Below are 25,124 nucleotides of genomic sequence, written 5' to 3' on the forward strand. Positions count from 1 at the left end.
TGTTGGCAGCGTGTGAACGTGCGTTATCGCATGAGAAGAGGGGACACGACGCCGTTAACAGGTGGAAGGGGGTCCGAACAATGCCGGTTCGGAACCGGCGATAGCCGGTGGGAGGGGCAGGAGGGGGTCCCGCGGATGGCTGTGGGGGCCGCACGCACGAGGCTGTTCACCCAGGCTGTGTGCGAAAGAGACCGACCGTCCTCTCACACAACACACAAAATAGAGACAGGCCAAAAACACCCCCTCATGAGAGAGAGGGGGGTGTAGCATTATTCGTCTCTTCCGGGGAGCTGGATGAGAACGCAGAAGACGAGCAGAGCATCTCGCGCATCATCGTCCCTTCTCTCTCTGTTTCTTCTGTTGCTGCTGCTGTGCCCGCAGGAGGCTCTCTCATCTCCCGGAAGACTCAGAAGAGCAATCCTCACAGCTGCGTTTTTTTGCTCAACTCTCGTCAGAGGAAGAGAATAACCATGCATTAACAGCCAGAAACCCCCGCATGCCTTCCGCAGGCTCTTCTTCAATCCTCGTTGACAGGCGCATCCAGAAATCCCTGAAGCTCCATCAATCAAACCCTTGCGACCGTTTGTTCGTCTCTCTCTCTTCTTCTCCTGTGGATGCTCCCCAAGGTATAACCTATTTCGGATTGCCACTATCTCGGATTGTCACAGGGTCCAGGTCAGTTTAAGGTCCCCAAGCTGTATTCTACGGGGCGCATCACAAGGTTACAGAGCCCGGGTCAGTTTGAAGTCCAAATTTACTTGTTTGCTCGATCGCCTGCTGTTTCCGCTTTCCATCGCTTCCCAATTTTCCTAAAAAATTTGCTGCTTCCTGCTGTGATTCTTAGACCTGCCTCTCGTGCATCGCAACTCCAAGCTCCCCCCTTCTGTTTTTAGCCTTTCTCCTTCTTGTTCACCCCTTGCAGTAGGTAGGCATGACCTTTGCCTGCACCCGCCTTCCTGCATTGTTACGAGAAGAACCCGGCCTAGGGTTTCTCAACGACCTCTGTTTTGAGCTGTTCATTACAGGCCGCCGAAGGCTCATTTGCTGTAAATTTCTTTATCACCAATCGTCCTTCGTGCTCTAGGTTGGAGCATCGCCTGTTGCTAGGCATTTGCTCGTTCCATCCGCCAATATGCCTGTGCACAGATGCGGCAGTAGTGCTCTATGCCTTCATGACATGGTCAACTCCAAACAGGAGGAGAACAGCAATTTTGAGTACGTAGAAGTTGATCCTGGCGGTCGTTATGGACGGGTAATATTTTTAAGGCATTATTTTTCGTTCATTAGATGGTGATGATGAGATTCTGTCTTCTATTTGTCTGCTGTAAAATTGCCCTACAGAAATTGAATTTTCTGTATTTGGTCTTGTATGTCGCAAACAGTACAAGGAGGTGCTTGGCAAAGGAGCCTTCAAGACTGTGTATCCTTACATCTCAGCTCAATATTGGGTTTCTTTATAAGTAATTACCTTATGACGTTGTCAAGTTTTGGCCTTGACTTTTAACAGTTACAGGGCTTTTGACCAAGAGGAAGGAATAGAGGTGGCATGGAACCAGATCCAGCTGCGGGACGTTCTTCAAACCCCTGATGATCTTGATCGTCTGTACTCTGAGGTTCATCTCTTGAAGACGCTGAAGCACAAGAGTATAATTAAGTTCTATCACTCGTGGCTCGACCGTGAAGCAAGCAATGTCAACTTCATCACTGAAATGTTCACATCAGGCACTCTCAGACAGTAAGTCTTGTCAGAGGGAAGTGTATTCCTGTTCAGTCCTTTGGCCATGGGTTGATTGAATCACTCTGATGCTCAAACAGGTACCGTCAGAGACATAAGCACATCGATATAAAGGCTGTGAAAAACTGGTCACGGCAAATCTTGCGGGGGCTTCTTTATCTGCATAGTCACGATCCTCCTATTATCCATCGTGATTTGAAATGTGACAACATATTTATAAATGGGAATCAAGGAGAAGTGAAAATTGGTGATCTTGGGCTTGCCAAGATTCTTCAACATGCTCATGCTGCTCGCAGTGTAATAGGTAAGGGATTTTCTAGTGTAATGCAAGAGCATAATATGTCTGCCAGCAGTAATTTGTGGCATTATTTTGTCTTGAGATGTGTTACCTTTATCAGGTACACCTGAGTTTATGGCTCCAGAGCTTTATGAAGAGGAGTATACGGAGTTGGTAGACATTTACTCGTTTGGGATGTGTCTCCTAGAACTGGCAACAGCTGATTATCCATATAGCGAGTGTACTAATGCGGCTCAGATATACAAAAAAGTCACATCGGTAATATTCTTAGTTGATTACTAGGGGAATCTATAAGCAATGTTGGAAGTTGAAAATTTCCATGAGCCAATATGTGCACTTATCAACCATGGAATCATTCCACTTATGAGTCTCTTTATTGAAAGCAATCTGATATGAGTTCAACTACTTCTGGCCAGGGTCAAAAACCTGAGGCATTGAAGAAAGTCAAGGATCCTGAGCTCTGCTACTTCATTGAGAAATGCTTAGCTTCTGCTTCACAACGCTTGGCTGCACGAGAGCTCTTGATGGATCCCTTTCTTCGATGTGAGGGTAATCAGGAACATGTAGATGTAGGAATGGCGACACTGAAGCCTCTTCCCATGGATGATTTAGCAGCACATGCAGATGAGTCACATGGAAAATCTGCTGTTGTGCATATAAGCTACAAGTTAATGGAAACTCTCCCGAATCATGAGTGCGAAAGTACTGGTGGCCACTTTCAATGTGGTGGGGGTATGAAGACGGGTCAAAAATGTTCTGAAACTGCAGAGGCAAATCTTTGCAAAACCTTGATGTCTCACAAAAATAAAGATGAATACTCAAGGAGTGTTGATTTCAGAGTACAGGGTAACAGAAGGGAAGATGATACTGTCTTCTTGAAACTTCGAATTGTAAATGCTGAAGGTACCATTTGTCCTCGTTGCATTTTCTTCTTTGAACTAACTAGTGTTGTGTTATGAAAGTTAAATGGTCCTCCTTTCTTTGCTAATCTTCAATGTCACAACCATATATCTCTATGATTGCTCTCTCCTAGCAACAGGTTTTCAATATAGAGAGATGGGAACAATCTGAATTCAAGGCTTGATGCAGAAAGGCAGCAGTTCCTTTCACAATTCTGCTGCAATTTGTAGCAGTTGATACTTTGATTTCCCAACTCACTGACTACTATGGATGCTAACTCTTCTTTGATAGTTTTTATATTATATGAGGCATTTCTTCAGCATAAACCTGAGTGCTCCACCTTGGCAAAACCCGAATGGTTTTATAGAGCCATTGCCACTAGAGAGTCAAGAATGAAATGGAACTTTACACCACCAATTACTTTCATGTTTGGTGTTAGCAAAATAAGGCAATGGCAACTTTGGAGGAACTTTTGTGTAGGGGATGACATTTACCAAGGTCTGTTTATGTAATATTGTCCACTGAGCTGGCTGTCTCAAAATGTTGGTTGTTCTTGTTGTCCTTGTGGCACACTTTACAGCCTTGAGAATTCATGACCTAGGAAAAATTTCCTATCCTTTTTGTTTCAAGGGACTTGCACATTACATGCCTCCACACACCTTTTGAATAGCCTGCTTTTCATTTACATTTGGCTCTCTTGTGTGTGCATGGTTGAGCTCATTAATAGACTCTTTTGATCCCGCTGGGTATCTCCATAATCTTACATTTCTACAGTCTCCTCAAAATTTTATGGCATTGGTTTACCACTTGTCAGACAAATATTGACACAATCATGATATAGGGTTTTTTACTTCTTTTCCTTGGAGGTAAGATACACAGCGCCAAACAGGTTTGCTTTATTAAGAGACTTGGCTCCTTTTTGGCTCCCTTTTTCCTTTTTTGGGGGGTGGGGGACTGGGGATCACCCATCCAAGATTTACTGTGATCTTTACTAGCAAAGTTGTGTAGTGTCCATTGTACAAGTTGTTGTAGTGTAAAGTGGTACGTTTCTCCTAGTCTCAAGACTTTTGTAAAAAAAAAAACAGCCACTGGTTTCTAATATTTCAAAATAGCAGTCATGGATTCTGTTCCCTAAAGTCCAAAATCTTTTGAAAAAGAGGCTACTGGTCTTAATCATTTCAAAATAGCTTTCACAGGTTGAGGTTTTTTAAACTCAACTGCAAGAGGTTTATAGTTTTCATAGTACACAACTTCTTGGCACACTTCCAGTTTAGGATTTCTAGGGTTACAAGTATCATCACGTGACTAAACTGTGGACAACCGAGTATCCTAGCCTTTAGTCTAACATGGGACTGGACCTTTCCTTCCACAGTCCTTTATATTTGGGTCAGTGCTGGCACTTACAGGGTTCCATTCAGTTTTTGTTAGTGCTGCCTATATAAAAGCATCTTTGCATACAGTCTCTTCCTCAGTTCCTTCCTTGCTCCTTGCTTCCTCTTGCAAGAAGCCATCTGCCTCCCTGCTTTGAGTTTGCGCTTCATGCTAGTCAAGTTTGTCAGCAGATGTGTCTTGTATGGCCACATCCTGCCTGTGAACCTCAGTCTGAGTCAGGCGAGGGCATTAGGAGCTCTGACACAGTGTTTGTCTGTAAGTTTATCTCCATGAGACATTTTTGGTGGATGTCCTTTCTGTAAATGGCATTTCCACAGCCTGCGTGCATGGCATTGATGACCAGCATCAGAGGATAGCCTGTTTCGCCTTGCTCAGGGCAGGTGTTGCAGCTACATGGCTGGCAGAGGCTTTATATGAGCAGAGATGGACCTGGGCAGCCCTGTTTTTGACCAGGTGACAGTTTAGAGTGGTTCAACCTGCATTAAATGCAGGTGGGCCAGGATCAGGTCGGCCATATTTCGCATCCTTGGCTATACATAGCTGCCCCAAGTCTACCAATTGTATGCAGCATTATCACTAGCCTTCCTCTCCATTTTGTCATCATCCTCTTGCTTCTGTCTGGTGCTCTCACTGACACTCCAGTTTTGTTCCTTCATCTCACTGTGTTCCTCTTGTCTCCATCTTCTTTTCTCAGTCTTCTTGTTTCTTTTTTCCAGAATAGAGCAGTGTGCAGACTGTGAGTTTGAATCCAGAATATAGAATTGTAGAGCTTCAATATGGAGTCTCTTCCTCAGTTTCTTTGTAGCTCCTTTGCCTCTTCTTGCAAGAGACTCTGTGAAAGCCTGCTCTGAGTTTGTGCTTCATTGCCAGTCAGATATCCATCAAGGTTTGGAAGAGAGCAGTGCTTGTGGAAAGGATTGGGCAAAACTTATGGCTCATTGCTTCTGGCCTGCGCTGAATCCAGACTGTTTTGCTAACATGTAAATCTTCAGGAAAACAGATTATTTTTCATAGGGCTTTATAGTATTTATGCTCATATTTAACTTCCCATGCCAATATCACTGTATTTTTATTCTTCGTAAGAAATTTCAAAACAGAATGAAGTCCATCTTACATGTTTATTGTGATATGTTATGCTATATTGAGACTTGCTGTGGTGAAGCAAAATAAAATAAAACAAGCATGATTAAACACTCATATTGGATTCGGTCAAGAATCACCACTTTTTATGAAGGTGCATAAGAGTGCCCCCCCTTACCCTATGGGATCCTTGGATATGTTTTGTTGTGAATTTTGGGTGGGAATATGTCTGTTTCTTTTCTCATCTCTTCAAGAGCATTTGTTCTGGGGGAAGAACCTTCTCAATGCTGTTGTATTGCAGGTGGTATTCGCAACATTCATTTCCCCTTTGATGTGGAAGGTGACACTGCGATGTGTGTGGCAAGTGAGATGGTTGCGGAGCTTGATCTTACAGACCAAGACGTCACTAAGATTGCAGAAATGATTGATGCTGCTATAGTGGCACTTGTTCCTGACTGGAAACCCGGTGTAGCTATTGATGAAAGTTGTGATATTGATGGTATTTCTGTCAGTGAATCTGATGGTGTTGAGCCAGTTATATCCAAATGTCCTGAAACTGAAACCTTTCTGGAGTCACGAGTTTCAAACCATTCCTCCTTTGCAGCAGGAGAGGATGTTGTGCATGATAGCTTTGAAGAAAAACTATGGGGGTTTCAAAGGTCTAGTTCTCCTGCTGTGGCAGATGAACATTGTACTGTGTCTACCAATTCAACTGACCTTTCAGTAGGAGGAGCAGAATGGGGCTCGACAGATAGGTTTAGTAGCTCATCACAGGATTCCACTGTTTCTACCCCCAATGGCAAAGCAACTAGTTTATCTTCCATGGACTGCCCTGGTATGACAGATTCTGGAATGCCTGTAAATATTGGAGTAGCAAATGCATTCAATGAGCTAGTGGAGTCCAAGAGAAAAGCTAGTGAGGCAAATTATACACAGAAAACTTGGGAAGACATTGTTCAAGGAAATAAAAACCCCTATGCAAGGGCTTTGTTGACCTCAACATCTCAGAAGTCCTTAATTGAGGCTTGTCAATCTGACACTCGAGTGCGAAACCTACAACATTCAGCCTCTGGGCATCTTAGTTACAGACTTCCGTGTAACTGGGATGGTACCTGTGATGATGAATCAGCTGCACAAGAATTAACAGAACTATCAATCAAGCACGAGCAAGAGCTTAGAGATCTGAAACAGAGGCATGAAGAGGCACTTGCAGAATTAAGGAGTCGGTGGCAACAAAAAAGGAACTTGAGATCTGGGTCAGTTCCAAAGGCCGATCAATTGCCATCAGAAACACAAGCTTCTGGGAACAAAAAGCTCGTTGACATTAGTTTTGATAACTTGGGAGCCCATGATGGTGAAGGGCTATGCAACGTTATAGGAAATTTAGCTCTTGAAAATGGGTCTCTCAATGGATCAGGTCGACGCTTGACAACTTCCCCAGCTTCAATGCAGAAACTCCCAGAAGCAGACTGCTTGCCAAGGATGTGAGTACATTGTCAGTGGGTGAAGTCCTGTGCCCTTCCACACAAAAGGAGGGTGGCACAAATCATAGTTGAGGGTGAGCAAAAATCTAAGCTTAATATTACTCACCATTCACTATGATGATTGGCCATGACTTCGCTTATGTAAGCATAGCTGATTTCCTAAGAACTACTTTTCTCTGATACAGGTGTAAAATTGTTGAGAGTGACTATAAAGCCTTGCTGCTCGTTAAAAAAAAGAAGTGACTGTATATAGCCTAGAGCTTTATCATCTCAGGAAAAGACCTACAAGCTCTTTCCTGCACGGGAGTATTTTTTTTTGGTTTTTTCTTTTCATTTATGGCGTCCAACAGAAGGTTGGAGACCAATTAAATCTGTTCATTGTCTTGCACAGTGAAGAGCTCTCTTATCAGGTTGTCTGAAAGCTGCACATGAAACTGGCAACTTGGCCTGAAATTTTGGTATTTGTAACATTTGTAGTCCTGAATGGGCTTGTATAGCTGAGAAAGCTAGAAGTAGGAAACCGTATTGAAATAGGTTGTCTTTCTGGATGCTGAAAATGATTGGGGGATTCTCATTGATGCTGTTACCTCTTGCAAGATCTTCTACTGATTTAATTGTAGCAGATGTGTTTCTTTTGCACTGTGTATCAAGGACTGCTACCAATCAATTCAGTTGAGCTCCTTCGTCTTTTAGGTAGGGTCCAGCGTTCTATGAATTCAATTATTGGTCTTGTTTCTTAAGCATGCGTTCTTATGAGATTTAGCATGTACAGGACCCAGTTCCTTTCAAGGAATCGTAATGCTGATCTGTCTTGTATTACATATGATGCTAAAGCAGGGGATAAAGTATACCTTGTTCAAGATGCTTAGCATTTTTTGTATTTTAATTTGAAGACATTTTAAGATGTTGATTTTTAGTTACAAGTAGAACGTTGTGGGTTGGCCTGCACAACGAAACAGGATTTGGTGTAGTATTTAATGAATTGATTGTATGATAAAGGAGATTAGTCTAGGGTAGGCTCTTCATTGAAATTTAGAAATCTGCAAATGAGTGTTTTCAGTGAAATAACAAAATGAATGATCCAGAGCCTTCAAGCATTATTGATAGTGAAGTTGTCTCGCTATCTGGAATGCAAGGAATGGTGTCTTACCAGTGAACATCAATGAGCTCACAACTCTTGCTTGTATTGGAACATTGAGCTCAGGCTTTGGCTGTAGAAACGTAACACGGACTATCTGCACTCTTAATAGGCTGGCTGTTGGGAGTCAGTGAAATGTGACAGCAAGCTTGCCAGCACAAAGTATATTGTGTGAAAAAAACTTTGGCTCTTAGTTCTTTCATTAGCAGAACACTGAGGGAAATTTTGGCTCTTAAAAGCTGCTTCCCTTTATTGAGTGTAGGGCTTGACAAGTAGAAGAATCTATGATAGTGAAAAATGTTTGAAATGCCAAGCAAGTTTTTTTTGTCCAACCAACCCATGGAATAACAAGGTATATACCATGTTAAAACTTGTGACTATAGTTGTTTTGTGGACAAGCTATATATAAGCTAGTAATATGTAGTGGTAGTGTTTTTTTTGAACTTGATCATAAAGTTGTGTATTCATTCTAGTAGAGGAATTTGGTATTGAAAAGGTGACCACACACACACATGCGCGTGCGCATGCATGCACATACACAAAGCCAAAACACATTGAAATAATTGCAAGCAAAGCTATTTGGCTGTCTTAAGGATATCCATTTGCTCTTAACTAGCGTTATTTAACCTTACAATGCATTATGTTTGAACTTTTGGTTCATTGTTGGAAGATAAATGCATAGTTCAACCTAATGTTTACTTACGCTCGTAAAAGTCTTGGCCCAACAAAGGCTATACTTCCACATACATTGAGTGTTTAGATTTGGATTGCATCCCTAGTAAGAAACATATGTTTGGGCTATTGCCTTCTTTATCTAACCTTAGATAAGCTTCATTCCATTTGAGGGTTTACTTAACTATATAGAGCAAGAGGCTCTTACATGAGTACCTTGAGTACCCCGTTAATAGTCGTGTGTCTTCTTTGGTCATCACACGTGAGTCTCCATCTGAGTTAGATGCGACATTAGGAGTTTTGACATTGTATTTGTATGCCATTTTATGTTTTTTAGGCACTTTAGATGGAGGGTATATTAGTGCATTTCTTTTTGGGCACTTTTGGGTGTCTTGGACGCTCACTTTGGGCATGGTTGCTTTTGGCTCCCATTTGCCTATATATTAGCGGTTTGCCCTTCCCCTCTCATTCTCCATCATTGATTCTTTGTGATAAGCTAGTCCTTTTCATTCTCTCATCCCCTTGCTACCATCTAGTGCCCACATTGACATGTAGAGTTGCGTGTTGGGGTTGATTGTTGTAGCTTTGTAACTTCAATCATTGCGGTCATTGTTTCTTCTCTCTCGCATTCTTTCTACAACCTCGGGCACTCTCGTATCTTTGGCAATACCCGTTCCTTAGTCAATTGCGGTGGTTCTCATGGTCTTTGCACCTTGTTGCTTTGGAGCCATTGTCGAGAGTGGGGTTGAGAGAGAAAGGAGGTTGAACTCGGGATGGGAGAGTGTGAGAGAAGATTGCCTAGTTGTTTGAGAGAGCGAGGGTTGAGATAACTCTCATTATCACTAACTCTCTATTCCTACTAGCTCCCTATCCTCACTAACTCTCTCTCTCTCTCTCTCTCTCTCTCTCTTATAGCCTCCCAGAGTATCTTCTTGCTTTGTTTTTTAGTAGAGAACATGCCTTTATATAGGTAGAAGGGAGTACATGCTACCTCTTCTTTCTCTTCTCTTTCTTCTCTCTTTTTGGCCATAATAGCTTTTTCAATCTCAATTTTAGAGTGGGAGTTTTTTCTTTCTTTTTTATTTAATGTATCGTAGATGATGACGTTGAAGATGATAATGATGATCATGGTCGCGACTTGTTTGCCAATCGGATTCGGGGAGGAGGCACCCTTTAAGGCGGCGATGATGATGCTTTTTTTCTTTCAATGCTAATGATAATGTTAATACTAGCCTTACTAACTTATTAAACTTACTAACTTATAACCTTATAAACTAACTTTCTTACTAACTAGCTTATTAACTTATAAACTAACTTATTAACTTAGTATCAATTAACATTTTTGCCTTTAACTAACCAAAAATTATTTGTGTGGAGGCACATGGATGTTATAAACTTCATAATCCAATTTTATGAAGATATGTTATCATGCCATGAAGATGTAGTAACCTCGATGGCTCCCCATTACAAAGCTTTCTAGAACCACACAACATGCTAAGAATATCCTTTGTGGCATGCCAACCCTCCATTACAGTGGCTTCCCAAGAGAACACTACAAAATAGTTATATGCCTACAAAGCCCTAATTGTATTGGCTAAAGACATTGATCATGATGATAAGGCACTTGTCAAACACTAGTGGCACTAGACATCAATGATGATAATAAGAGTAGTTATAATAAGAAGCAACCTAACAAATGCCAACATCACTGGATATCAATCATGATAGTAAGCTACATGAAAATTGCAATTTGGGTGGGGCATAGCATTGTTCTAACTGTTAGAAGTGTAGCATAGGAACCCTAAGTAAGCAAGGGTGGTGTGAATGAGCTAAAGGGCAAGGGAAACCCTAACCCTAGTCCACATTGAGGTTATATAACTAGCATGGAGGTCACTTTCAAATGTAGAGAGAGTGTACCGATTGTTGTACTTGTTTACAACTCATTAAGCAAGATTTCCTTCTTGTACTTGAGCTCTCTCTCCCTCTTATGCACACACCCTTTGGCTCTTACTTTGATTTTCAATATGGTATTAGAGCCATCTCTGATCCAACAAGCTCCCTCCAACTCAATCCTAACATAAGTGCACAAAAATACCTCATTCTTGTTACTTTACCTTCTTCTCCACCATAGCCAACCTTGACCACCAATCAATCGAGGACCTAGGGAGAGGAAAGGAGGCAATATTTCTACATGGTTTCTTATGAAGATATTTTTTCCTGCTCTCGGTGCAATGGCACAGCACAGTAAGGCATGATATTGTCCACAACAAAGGGTCGGCATTGTAGCAAACACAAAAACATGCACTATTTTAACAACACGAAGATCAGCAAGGTTCATTGGTCTACAAGGGGCACAATAATCCAAGCCATCATAGGGCAATTTTAGCCCCCCAAGTGGGCTATCTCCCTCTCAGAGGGTTTCTAGAAATTCCATCCCTATTGCTCACACTGAGCCAAACCCTAACTGTGGGTCCTAGAAGCAGCCATGAAAGCTTCATTGCAAGCTTTAGGGTTTTCTTAAACCCAATCACTATTCCAACTCTAACAGTGATTTTAATAATTGATTAACCTTCTCCCGAACTCATTGTAGATCTGGAAGCTCCATTTCAAGGTTGGACACACTTGGTGGATATTATTAAGTTCATGAAGAAAAAGTCGATGTATAGTATGAGATCGGTGCTTGTAAGCACTAATGCTCCACCTCTCTGCTGTCATAATCTTGGTTTAACTTGGATGTGGAAGGTGTTTTATGTCATCAAGGGATCAAGTGGGTCATTGTAAGCATATTTTCTAAAAGCTTAACCCCCACTATTGATCATTGTAAGGCTATGTGTCAAGGATAAACACATAGACCATTTGCTTCTCTTCATCTAATCTATTTATTCGAGTTCACATCATCAACTTGATTGCTTCTGCTTGTAGTGCCAAACTTGTAAAGGAATAGATACTACCATTTCCATTGTGCAATCCGTAAGACCTTCCTATCATGGCCTATGTTGATGTGAAGCTTCAAATCCACAAGTTTGATGGGAGAGACTTCCATCCATGGCAAGTGTTAGTAAAATATAAAATGAGGCATAAAAGGCTACTAGCCATTCATCAAAGGGACAAAATCAATTGATCCATCCAATCCTATGAATGTTGAAGATTACGAAAGAGCATAAGCCATAATAATGTTGCACCTAGATGAATCTTTAATTCACCATATTGACCAGCTTGCAATTGTTGCAAAAGACAAATTGGATAAGCTTGAGAAACTGTATGGTGCAAGAGGGAAGAATTCCAAAATCTTTCTCAAACTAGAGTTCTTCAGCTTGGAATACAAGCAAGGATAAGAGCTAGGAAAGTTCACTTCCCACATAAACTTGGGAAAGTTCATTTCCACATAAACTTGGGAAAGTTCATTTCCACATAAACTTGGGAAAGTTCATTTCCCACATGAAGGGTCTGATAGCTCAATTAGCTTCAGTCCAAGCTCTGGTTGCTGAAGAAGATGCCATTGCAATACTTTTGAAAGCCATAAGGAAAGTCTTCTCAACTCTTGTCACTAGCCTAACAAATGTACCAAATGCTACACTTGAAGGTATCATTTGGTCTTGTTTGGATGAGGAGAAAAGAAACCAAACAGAAGGCAGTACCAGCTCAACATCTACCTTGATAAACCAACTTTTAGTCCATACGATGACTAATAAATGTTCATTTTGCAATAAAAAGGGACATATTGTAAACAACTGATGGAAAAAATATCCCAACAAAATGAAGTGCAACAAATGTAAACAAACAGGGCATATCACTGGTAAATGTCCCAACTCTCCTAAAGTTCCCAAAGAATTAGAGGCCAACTATGTCTCAAAAGCACTTGATGATTGACTTTTCTAGTTCCTGTTGTACCATCTTTCCATAAAACATCCTTGTAGCCTATTTTATAAGGCATCCCACTAATTCATTGAGGGGGGGACCATTTCAATGCTATGTAATCCAATGCCACTTGGCATTGAGGGGCGCTATTAGTAGTGTAGCATAGGAACCCTGAGTAAACAAGGGTGTACGAGGAAAGGTAAGGTGTGAATGAGCTGAAGGGCAAGGGAAACCCTAACCCTAGCCCATAGTGATGCTATATAAACAGCCTAGAGTCACTCTCAAATGTAGAGAGAGTGTACCGGTTGTACTTGGGAGCAACTCATTAAGCAAGATTTCCTTCTTGTACTTGAGCTCTCTCTCCCTCTTGCGCACACATCCTTTGGCTCTCACTTTGTTTTTCAACACTAACCTCCCAAGAGAATAGAAGATGTGAAAGCATATCCTTGCCAATTTGCAACATGACACGTTCAATTTTAGATTGGGCACAATCATGATTTACCTTCCAAGGAACGTGAGAATATGTGAATGAAAATGAAGATGTGTAGACCATTAAGCTATTGCTATTGGCACTTTTTCCAACAAGGTAGAGATGCCTTGGCTGAAACTAATATTGGACCGATAGAGAGTCCTCCTACTATCCTTACAAGCTTACGGAGAGAGGAAAGCCTATCATGATTAAAGAGTTATCAATTTCCATAAAAGCATTTACTGCCATCTGTGTGTACCAAATTTGCTAGGTAAGATGTGGGAGAATGACTACTTTAGTGCATGAGGTAGTTAGACACCAAGAGTTGGTGGAATAAAGGTAGCTATGAGAGGACTGGCTAGATTTGACATGCTTTATTGCAATTTGTGGGGCTACAAGGTTGGAAAAGAGCATCTACTTTCTAGTTACTAATTCATGGAAATCCATTAGGTTTGCTTAGCCTTGTGATTTGCTAAGGTAAACTTGCCTAAGCTTTGAGTAAAATTGCATTGTAAGGTGTATGGTAGAGGCACCATATACCTTTGCTTGTAGGATGGGTATTCTCACCAAACTTCCCATACCAAATAGTTTAAGGGCTCTATTTCTGGGGGAGGTGAAACAAAGGGGACCATCCTAGCAAGAAAGTGGCTACAAATGCCAGGTTAGGGGTATGCAAGCATTTTTTCCCCCAAAAAAAAGGGCTCTTGGCCACCTAATGAGTGCGCATGTGATGTTTCGTTGCATTCCGATAAAGTTTAGTATTTTAAAAATTATCCCATACCAAAATTATGGATGGATTGATAATCGAGAAATCAACATCGCACTACTGGCCCTTAGAAACTTCACACCACATAGACTATACTTACAGAGGCATCACGAGTAAAGTTTGCAACAAGAAATGGTAAATTTTTGCACGTTTTTCCTATTGAAATTGACAATGCTAGCAAAAACTGTAAGTAAATTTGAAAATACAACGAAGATGCACAGTTAAAGTTGAGAGAGAAGGACAAGAGTAAAACTTTAATTCATATTTTAAGGGCGCGTACAATAGTTTTGCACTGGGACATAGTCATATGTCCAATGCACTAGGAGAACACTATGCCAAAAAAGATAACATTACAAACTGTGTTCATTTCATTGGAACAAATGCATACTTCACTGCTTGAAGATTTCTTACAAGTTGGAAGTCCTTGGGAGTTACAATGATGCACTTCACATGTATTGCACAACACTGAGCATCAGTCATCAAGTCAACTAAAAAGGCCTCTGCAGCACACTATAGAGCATGAAGACATTCTTTTGTGAAGCGATCTCAGGTCTATCCTGACCTTGTGCCAGAAACCACCTCCTGCTTTCTGTGTGATAGAGGTCTTGCACAATCTCACGAACAAGTCTGGAGAAGCTTGCCTTCGAAATGATGAGATTAAAAGAGCATTGATACCTCCTGATTTCTCTCAGGGCCATTGTACCTAGCTTCCACTTGCGTTTCTTGTGGGGATGTTGAGGAGGACCCTTGTGAGGGCGGTATGAGGAAGCTGGGTTAGGTTGAGAAGGGGGTGCATCTGAGCTAGTAGATGTTCCAAGGGGCTTAACATGATACGAGGCTTTGAGCAGAAGCTTATTTGCAACTACCTTAGACCTAGCCATCTTTCCTGCACAAGAGATGTGAGAACTCAATGAATAAGATAGAAAGTGAAACCCTCTTTTATATAACCCTAAATTGTAAGACTCATTCACATAGATGCACACACTCTCTTTCTCTCTTAAACTATGAATTGCATTCACATTGAACACATTGTTTATCTTACTATCTTAGCTCTCTTCTAACCCATTTGCTGCCTTGTCGAAGCCTTGTTTCTAGCCACTTGGCATGGTTTTCTTTGGCACTTGAGGTTTCACAATGCACTCTTCTAGTGACACGATGTGATTCCATCATATCTGCAACCGATTCATCAACACTTTCATTTGCTCTCTTTTGCAAGAGTTTAGCTTCATCCGCTACTATAATTCTATACCAGCAAGATAGCAATTGGATCATTGGATTGCTACCATTCATGCCTCCACCATGATCGGATTTTCTTTGGTATGCACCACATGCTATCCAATGTGAATTTTCCATCCCTTGTGTGGATCAAACTCCGATGCTTCCCTTTTTTGCAAAGTATGGCCCATGTGCCTCAAGGATATGTTACAAAGACAATATCACACATGAGTAAAACTATGCTCAATAGTTTATTCAATTTTAAAATATTAACTTAGTACGCACCATGTAACGTGTGATAGAGCTTTTGGCCCATGCTTCCACCATGTTTTTGTAGAAGCTATGCACAATATCGATAAATTCCCACTTATCTTCATTGTTAAACACCATCTTGTGAAGTAAGGGAGCCAATTTGTTAAGACTTATCCAAACCTTAGCTTTGGCCAACCTTATTTTTCCTCCATTACTTTGATAAGGGAACTTCAAAATGTAACTTTTTCCACCCATCATCGTAGTCTTGCGGCCTACGAACCATGACATTCCCTTCCTCATTGATGGGTACTGAGAGAAACTTCCTAGCCTTTGCTCCTCCAAAGCAAGGCTTTTTTGGCAAGTTACCAGATTTTCATGATCACTTCTTGTCTTTTTCAATCGTCACTTGATGCTTTTGTAGCCCGATTTCTAATAGCACTCGCTCCGCATTCCTACAGGTTGTAATGGCTTCTTTTTCTGGTTGCATCCTATAAGCAAAGCAAATGTATTCATATACAAGTTTCTCCATGATTCTGACAAAAGCATGCAATGAACAAATGTTAATACGATCCAATGGAATGTTGAAGATGGGCTTTCAAGTGGAATCTTCTCTATTGCGCATTGGTGTAGCACTTGTCACCCTTTGCCAGTTCTTCTTTCCGTTCTTTCCTTCCACCCTCTCTATCAAGCAATATAGGCATGTATTATTTGTATTTGCACCATTGGAGATTCCACAAATGCATTTCAAAATTTTCAAGTCTCCTGCAAGATGCCATTCAACCAAGTATTGACCATCCCCTTCAATCGAGAGCATCTCACCATGTTCCTGATGATCAATGATGCTTGGAATGCTTGTGTGCATAAAGAATAGCTGTAGCACCTCAAATGTTTCCTTAGGAACTTCAAATGCAGTGAGCCACTACACATGGCGCTCCGATTGAACACTAAAGTTCCATGGGTTGTTCTTGTTGAATTGTAAAGCTCTATTCATCAGAGTTACACTAACTCTTTCAAGCTTTACTCCTTTGACAACCTCACTTTCATCTAATTTTATAACAAACTACAATTTACCATTACATTCCTCAACATACATATTGTAGTACATTACCATTATTGACTACACATTGTACAAATCTGAATAGTAATTGTTGAGTTCTGTGAACTTCACCTCATACGCATTTTTGGTCCCAACCTTTAGTGTTTCCACACATTGAACATGCATGGGATCTCCTATCAGCTCCAAAACCTTTGTATTAAGTTTCCGTCAGGCCTCTATCAACTTTGAAGGTGGAGGAAGAGGCACGATTCGATTTCTCTTCAGCACACGACTAAACCCAACCTTCACACCTTTGAATATCTTTGAGTAAGTCATTGTGCTAATACCGGCCCTGTCACAAATGGATTGTGCATCCATAGCTGAGAACTCATTTGACACATCTTTTAATGTGCGCTCAATCACCTTTTCCTTCACAGCCTTAAACTTAGGATTGCTCAAAGCGTTTTCCAATGTACTTGCCTTAAGCAATCTACTAATACATGATCCAACCTCACCCTCACCTAGGTTCTCATTCTAAGCTAGCTTACATGCTTCGATATGTCGCTTCCACTGGCCGCTATTCACAATTAACTCATTGATTGGCTTCTTCTTTTATTTGCGCTCCTATGTTAGCTTGTTCTTGATCTTTTTCAGGTCGTCCAATTGTACCTTTGCCTCCTCATATGAGATACCAATGTCATGGATAGTGCCTTGCATTGAAATAATTTGATTTTTTTGTTGAATTATAGTGTCATTCAGTTGTACCACTTGTCTTATGAGCCGTTGTATATGAAGTTGATGTGTAACGATAACATCATGACAATTTTTTATGGTTGCTTGGCAAGTTGTAAATACTTTGAACGCCTGATCATTGAGCCGCCTAGTGTAACCGAGCAACCCATTTTCACCCTTGCACACATACTTAAGCAAATTTGTGATTTTTGAGAAAGTTGGAGGTCTATTATTTAAGGGGTTAATGAAGGTTGCATAAACACAGAGAAGAGGTCACAATAGAGCCATGAGAGAGTATAAACATGGGAAAAAATTGCTCAGAGGGTAAGGATGTCCAATAATTTTTATATTTTAGACATTTTTATTTTACCTCCAAAAACACTTCCAAAAAATATGAAATTTGACCAGTTGGTTTGTTTTTTGACTAAAAGCTAGAATATAAAAAATCCCCAAAATATCTTAAAAGGATTTTCTGAAATTTCATTTTTCTTATTCTCGATTAAAAAATCAATTACCTTGTATGTACTAATCATTTTTCATTGAAAACGAAGCACCACACTCCCGTAACTAACTCCTTTTTGAATATAAAATTTGGTTGAAAAAAACTACTTGAATGAGGAGAGAGAAGGAATCGGAGTGTATCTTTGTAGATAATATAAAAAATACAAAACGAGATTGCAAAAGTGGAGAGAGAAGAGGATTATTTTACTATTCTTATCTCTTCTTTTCCTTGTTTTAAAGGAGGAGAGAGGGGGGTCTAAAAGGCCCATTTGTGAGTTTATTTTTTCCTAATGTTAATAACAAAGAATTTAGTATCTATTAGATAAATATTAGAGCAAGGGTTGAAGGTTTGATTTAATGCAAAATGTTATTTTGTAGAAAATATTAATGATAAGTACATGTTGGTCAGAAAAGGAAGTAAAATTGATTGCATGTTCACTTTAGATGTGTTGGAAATCCTGCAATGAATGCTAAAGAAAAAGAAGTGGTTGCAAACATTGAAATATGGCATAAACATATTGGACACAAAAATGTGCAAAGGCTAAAATTAATATACTCCAAAGGATTGGTTATAGGGTTGCATGCTTTTAGAGTTGCAAAATTTCATAAAGTATGTAAAGCATGATAGTTTGGTAAGTAGGCAAGACAACATTTTTCACATGATAGAGATCTGAGTAGAAATATTACTTGATGTTGTGCATATAGATGTTTGGGGGCCTATAAAGAATGTATCTCTCAATGGTAGCAAATACTTTGTCATGTTTATTAATGATTATTCAACAAAGCTATCGGGTATATTCCATGAAGGAAAAGAGTGATATATTTGAGCAGTTCAAATCTTTCAAGGCAGTTGTTGAAATAGAAACATGCCTAAAAGTTAAGTGCTTAAGACCAGTGGGAGGGGAAGAGTGCCTCTCTAATGAGTTTACTAGCTTCTTGAGGTCTCACGAGGGATAAAGAGGTACTTTACTTGCAAATATACCCAACAAAAAAATGGAATTGTAAAAAGAAAAAAATGGATATATTGCAAAAGTTGCATGGGCATTGATGATTGGCTGAAAAGAATATACCAAAACATTTTTGGTTTGGTCTTGCTCATACTGCTATCTATATTATGAATAGAACTCACACAGCTGCTGCTGCTATAGTTCATGGGATGACACAAAGAATGCTTTACAAACAAGAAGCCTAATGTGTCACACTTAAAAGTGTTTGGCTGTATTACATATGTTTATGTACCAGATGAGCTACAAAAGAAGCTTGATCCAAAGGCTAAAAAATGTATTTTTATTGGATACTCTTTAGAGAAAAAATGGTATCATTGTTATAAGTATGTCACATAGGTGAGTTTAGAGTGAGTAGGGACATTATTTTTTATGAGATGAGCAGTTGATATGCATCTACTAGTGATGTACTAGATGATGATAATGATCATGATAGCTATGTGCAGAAAGAAAAGAAATAATTACAGAGCCATAGTGGACTAGAAACATCATTTGATACTACACCTACTATTAGCCCTTTGTTTGGGAGACTAAGAAATAGCCCCACATCTTCAAGTGGATCTACAATCATTGCACATAAAGACAAAGGAAAGAAGAAACCGTTGGATGGGTAATGATGCATCTACTAGTCATTTGGGATTTGATGGAGATTCTAGTGGTTCAGAGAATTTGGATGATGAGCTTGGTATTTCTTCAATTAGGACACTAGGTGTACAAAGAGCACATAGTAATGTAAAGGCTCCACTGAGTGATCTAGTGGTATGGAAGTCTAGTAGGATTAGATACCCTATCAAAAGATTTGGTCTTGAAGGTTATGTAGCTCACCATTATGCTTATATCGTGAAGGTAGTGGAGGATGTTGAGCCCAATTTTTTTGAGGATATTGTTGGTCGTGCTCATTGGGATGCAACAATGGATGAGGAGATGGCCACATTAGAAGCCAATAAGACACGGGATTTGGTATCCTTGCCTAAGGGCAAGAAAGCTATTGGCTGTAAGTGGGTTTACAAAATAAAGCATAATGCAAATGGTTTGGTCAGTAGATATAAGGCTAGGCTAGTTGCAAAAGGTTATGCTCAAACATATAGCATAAATTATGAAGAGACATTCGGTCTAGTTGCTAGGATGGCAACCGTTAGATATGTGATTTCTTTGGCAATAGCCAAAGGTTGGAGTTTGTAGCACATGGATGTCAAGAATACCTTCTTGCATGGTGAATTGAAAAAAGAGGTGTATATGGAGTAGCCAACATGTTATCAGGATTTAGAGCATCCCATATAAGTGTGAAAGTTATAGAAGGCACTCTATGGTGGGACTAAAGCAAGCGCCTAGAGCATGGTCTGATAAGATCATAGGGTATCTTGTCAATATTGGATTTTGTATTTCTAATGTTGGTCACTCACTTTATGTGAGAAAGGGAGATGCAATTTTGATCATTACAGTCATCTATCTGGATGACTTGATCATTATAGGTGATAATGACAATGGGATTGCTGAATTTAAGGAATTTTTGAAGAAAAAGTTTGAGATGAAGGATTTGGGTGAGTTGAGGTAGTTTCTTAGCATTGAGGTGATCATACATGATGATGGTATATGGCTATCCCAAAGGTAGTATGGCTTGGATATGTTATCCAAGCATGTTATGATAGCATGTAAGCCTCTTTTAGTACCATTAGAGCAAAATGTGAAGTTGACTTCTAACATTGGGGATGAGATAGAAGATCCTATTATATTCAAGAGGATAGTAGGGAGTATAATTGACATGATTATCACAAGGCCAGACTTGAGCTATGCTATTGCTCTTTTTAGTCAGTTATGTAGATGCCTAGAAAGCCTCATTTGGGTGCAGTTAGATGCATATTGAGGTATGTGAAATCCACTTTACATTGTGGACTTTTTAATGAGGTAGGTAAGGATGTACAAATATTTGGATACATAGATGCAGATTGGGATGGTAGCATGTTAGAGAAAAGATCTACTAGTGCATTCATGTTTTCCCTTGGTAGTGCAATAGTTACATGTAGCAGCAAAAAGTAACCTACAACTGCTTTATCAAGTATAGAGGCTGAGTATAGAGGTGCTGCTATGGCAACATGTGAGGTGGTATGATTGTAAAAGTTATTGGATGATTTGGATATGTAGGAAGATGGTCCAATTTTCATTCACTATGGCAACATGAGTAGCATATAGCTAGCTCAAAACTCAGTGTTCCATGCTAGGACAAAATACATCGAGGTGCACTACCACTTTGTGAGAGAGAAGGTACTTGTAGGAGAAATGGACTTGGTATATGTCAACACACAAGATTAGATAGCTAACATCTCGACAAAGGCATTGAGTGTAGAGAAGCTTCAAAATTTTCAATGCTTACTTGGAGTTACACAGATACAATTGAGCTTGGGGGGAAGTGTTGAGATAGCAAGCTCAACACTTGCAGATATTGATGATGGACTGCCTGGCTAGATGGGTCCACATGTCTACACTTAGTATGTCGGTGGTCATTATGATCCTCATATGGCCACTAACTTATCAATTATTGTATTTAGTTTGTTGCATCTAGCTATAGATGGCATAGTTATAGTGCAAGTCCATTAGTATAGTCAGTTGCATTGTTTGACTTAGCAATGCACTTTTCTTTATGTTGTAATTTATCTATACTTTGTGTACATTGTATTGTGTGTGGAAGAAGAAGAAGAAACCATCAAGAAAATTTTTTGGCATCCGTCTCTCTTCTTGTGTTCTTGAGTGAGTATCCTCTTATGTGTATGGTGTGTGTTTGGCATAGTAGCTCAAGAAAGTCCTCCCACCATGGGATTTTGGACATCATGGTTGCCTTATGTGTGGGCCAATGTAAAATGCATGAAGGTTTGAGCTTTGAATATGATTATCTATGAAAAGGACATCAAGTATCTTCCAATGGAGCATGAGATTCACTTCGACTTTCTTGGAAGACCACCAAAACATGTGGTATTAGTGGATTGGAAAGCCCTATGGATGCAAGGTGGCGAGACATTGCCAAATGGAATAAAAAGGTTTTCTATTTTCTATATCTTACCATACTAGAACTCCTTGTTGATCAGTCTTGATCCAATGCACATGTTCAAGAACATTGGAAGTCCCTTGTGGAAGCATCTCATAGGGTCAATGGACCATTATGTTAAAGATTTGCACATCGACTGGTCTTATGATTTAAATTGCATGGGGCCTTCATGAAAGGAAATTGGCTAAGTGGTTTGAAGTCCCATGACTAGCACAAGATGTATCAGATATGTATTCATATCTAAATCTAGAGTTAATGGCATTCATTTCTTGTCATTACTTCACTTTTTTATTTCTCTTGTTTTATTGGAAGAGAGGGAGAGACAGAGAGTGGTGCAGAACCATGAGCTTCAACTCATCTTCATCTTCTTCACTATTCCATTATCCGACTACTAATTGAAAGAGAGAGTACCACACCTTGATACTCAGCTTATGTACTAGACAATGCAACTGTAGGCTATTTTTTACTTTGCCAATTGATCATGTTGCTACCCAATCCAAATGCATATCCAGTGGTTGACCTCGTGTCACAAGCACAACTAGCCTAGTCAACATCGATATATCCCTCTCTCTTTCAATTAGTAGTCGGATAATGGAATAGTGAAACAACCCATAATTAGTAGTTGGACAAATTATGGGTTGTTTTATCCCTCTCTCTTTCCATATGCATAAAACAACCCATAATTTGTCGTACCCTTTACATATCTCATGATTCTCTTGGCTGCATCCAAATGTGGTTTGCGAGGCTTTTGCATGAATTGACTGATCATCCCCACAACATAGCTCAAGTTAGGTTGAGTAATAGTCGTAGGTAGATCAAGCTGCCCACCATCTATCTATACATGGTAACATTCTCTATCTCAGTCCCAACATCAATTTGCATATTGACATTTTGGTCTAGGGGTGTATCCATAGCCTTACATTCAGCCATACCATACTTTTGTAACATGTCATAAGCATATTGCTTCTGTAACAACCATATGCCTTGAGGTGTAGATACTATCTCAATTCCCAGAAAATATTTCAGCTCACCAAGATATTTGACATTAAATTCAGTCTACAACAATGAATTTATTTCAGCAATCCCACTCTAATCATCTCCAATAATGATTAAATCATCGACATAGACAACCAGAAACACATAGCCATGATCTGCCTTCTTCACAAATAAACTATGATCTGCATCACCTAATCTAAATCCATGCTGCTGTAAATAATTGCTAATTCAAGCACTCCAAGCTCTGGGTGCCTGTTTCAGCCATATAATGCCTTTTTTCAGCTTGCATACATATGTCAGAAAATCCAGATGCACATAGCCCTTAGGCTGCTCCATATAAACTTCTTCTTGTAAGTCACCATTCACAAAGGAATTTTTTACATCCATTTGCCATAATTTCCAACCTTTAGCTGTTGCCAATGCAATAACTGTTTTGATTGCTACAATTTTAGCTACAGGGCTAAAAGTCGCCTCATAGTTAAGGCCATACTGCTGTGTACACCTTTTTGCGACCATCCTGGCCTTATAGCGTTCCAATGACCCATTTGACTTGCATTCTACCTTGTACACCCATTTGCAGCCAATGGAAACTTTGCCTTCAGGCAACTGAACCAAATTCCATGTTCCATTTTCAGCCAAAGCTGAATACTCTTCATCCATGCAGCACACCGGTTCTTAACTGCAATTGCCTCACCAAACTTAGTGTTTTCATTGAAACTTGTCACCTTAGTCATGTAGGCATAATGACGGGTTGAATATCCAGTGTATGTGTACATGTCAATTGGTCTTTTGACCCTTTCTAACCTCCTCAACTGTGGCTCACTCTGAGCTTGCCTCTCATGATGCGGTATATATCAATTCTGCCTTGTATCAGGCATCATAATAGAAGGAATCCCCAACTCGCTGTCCAAGATATCACTATTGGACGACTCATAACCTGTAGTAAGTGGACCTGTTATATAAACATATTTTCTTTTCCCTTATCCAATCTCCCCTCACTGACATGTCCGTGTCACTGGACATAGGAGTGCGATTCCACAACCGTCCTGACCAAGGACTCGCTATAGATGACACATCACCTATTAGACCACTCATAGATGTACTAATTGCAGGTGTATTTTCAACATTACTTGTGCTGACTGATCCATCAGTAGCCACTGCAACTAGATTCTCATGGCAAGAGGCCAGCTCATCAAAGATAACATCTTTGCTTATCATCGTCTCATGAGTAGATGGCACATAGCATTTATAAGCTTTCCTGTCCTATGCATAACCCAAAAACATGCTCTTGACAGCCTTAGGATCCAATTTCTTCCTCTTTTCATCCAAAATATGCATGTATGCAATGCAGAAAAATACCTTTAAGTGCCTAATGTTACATCATGAATCCTTGTTATAGGGGTTCTATTCAACACATATACAATAGTCACTGATGCAGCCTAGTAAGCATTACAAAAACACTTTTCATTCAACATAGCTATGGCTGACTCCATTAGTACCCTATTTTTTCTCTGTGCTACACCATTTTGTTGCGGTGTATAGCTGCAAGTAAGTTGTCTTCTGATTCCATACTTTGCAAGATATTTGTCAAACTCCCATGAGAGACATATTCTCCACCTCCATCTAACCTAAGACAAGAGATATAGTAGCCCAACTCATATTTAGCGTGCTTCTTGAAATCTCTAAATGCATTAAACACTTCATCTTTATGTTTCAATATGTATAGCCAAGTGTACTTGAATGAAGGATACATAGTAACAAGCACCTCGAAACGAAGCATTATGAGACAGACCCCGACATCAGAGTGTATCAACTGCAAGGGTCTCAAGCTATTCTTCACATGTCTCATAAATGGAAATCGTGCATGCTTTCCAAACTGACATGCAAGACATACATGGCCAAAGTCATTATACTTGAATTGGGGTAATCCAAGTACCACTTCCTTTTGCTCCATAGATTTTAGCTTTTGTACATTAACATGGCCAATCCTCTTATGCCAAATCTCAACATCCCGTATAGCACCCTCATCATGTGCAAACATGGCTGCCTTAAGTTTTGGAATGGTCGCATCCAATGTAAACATCCTACCATCCCTTTTGCCTTGAGCAATTAATTTGCAGCCATTACCATATTTTTTAATACAATAGCCATCTTTATTGAATCTAACTTGAAAATTTTGTTTTGCCATTATCTGTCCCACTAACAAGAGATTCTTAGTTATTGATGGTACATGCAATACATCATGCATGATCTTTTTCTTGCCATCAAGCATAATCAACGGAACAACTCCTTTGTATCGAATGCCATGTTGGTTGTTATCCCTAGTACAAACATAACCATGTGAATGTGCGACCAACTCATCAAACCACTCTCCATGGGGTATCATATGGTTAGAAGCCCCAGAGTCAATGTATCATCTCTCATCTTTGTTCTACCTAGGTGCATTCTTGGACACATGCTACATGGCAAACAAACTGCCACCTTGCTCATCATGAGTACCACTAGAAGACGCATAGTTCCCATGTTGTCTTCCTTTAGCTTTCGTGTTTGCATATT

The 25,124-nt window shown here is 39.9% G+C and overlaps 1 protein-coding gene across 1 annotated transcript; it reads left to right on the top strand.

Annotated features, from left to right (window-relative positions):
- Nucleotides 1-224: 224 nt before the first annotated feature.
- LOC148032754 (putative serine/threonine-protein kinase WNK9) lies at nucleotides 225-7,620 on the top strand. Its single transcript, XM_087683424.1, has 7 exons — nucleotides 225-1,252; nucleotides 1,383-1,420; nucleotides 1,508-1,735; nucleotides 1,816-2,039; nucleotides 2,134-2,291; nucleotides 2,450-2,936; nucleotides 5,707-7,620. Exons 1-7 carry the CDS (start codon nucleotides 1,133-1,135, stop codon nucleotides 6,891-6,893), a joined length of 2,442 nt encoding a protein of 813 aa, XP_087539550.1. The 5' UTR covers nucleotides 225-1,132; the 3' UTR covers nucleotides 6,894-7,620.
- The last annotated feature ends 17,504 nt before the right edge of the window (nucleotides 7,621-25,124 follow it).

This window comes from Lygodium microphyllum, chromosome 8 (genome assembly GCF_053477565.2).
Source record: "Lygodium microphyllum isolate KBCC chromosome 8, Lygodium_microphyllum_v1.1.10, whole genome shotgun sequence".
Lineage (NCBI taxonomy): Eukaryota > Viridiplantae > Streptophyta > Polypodiopsida > Schizaeales > Lygodiaceae > Lygodium > Lygodium microphyllum.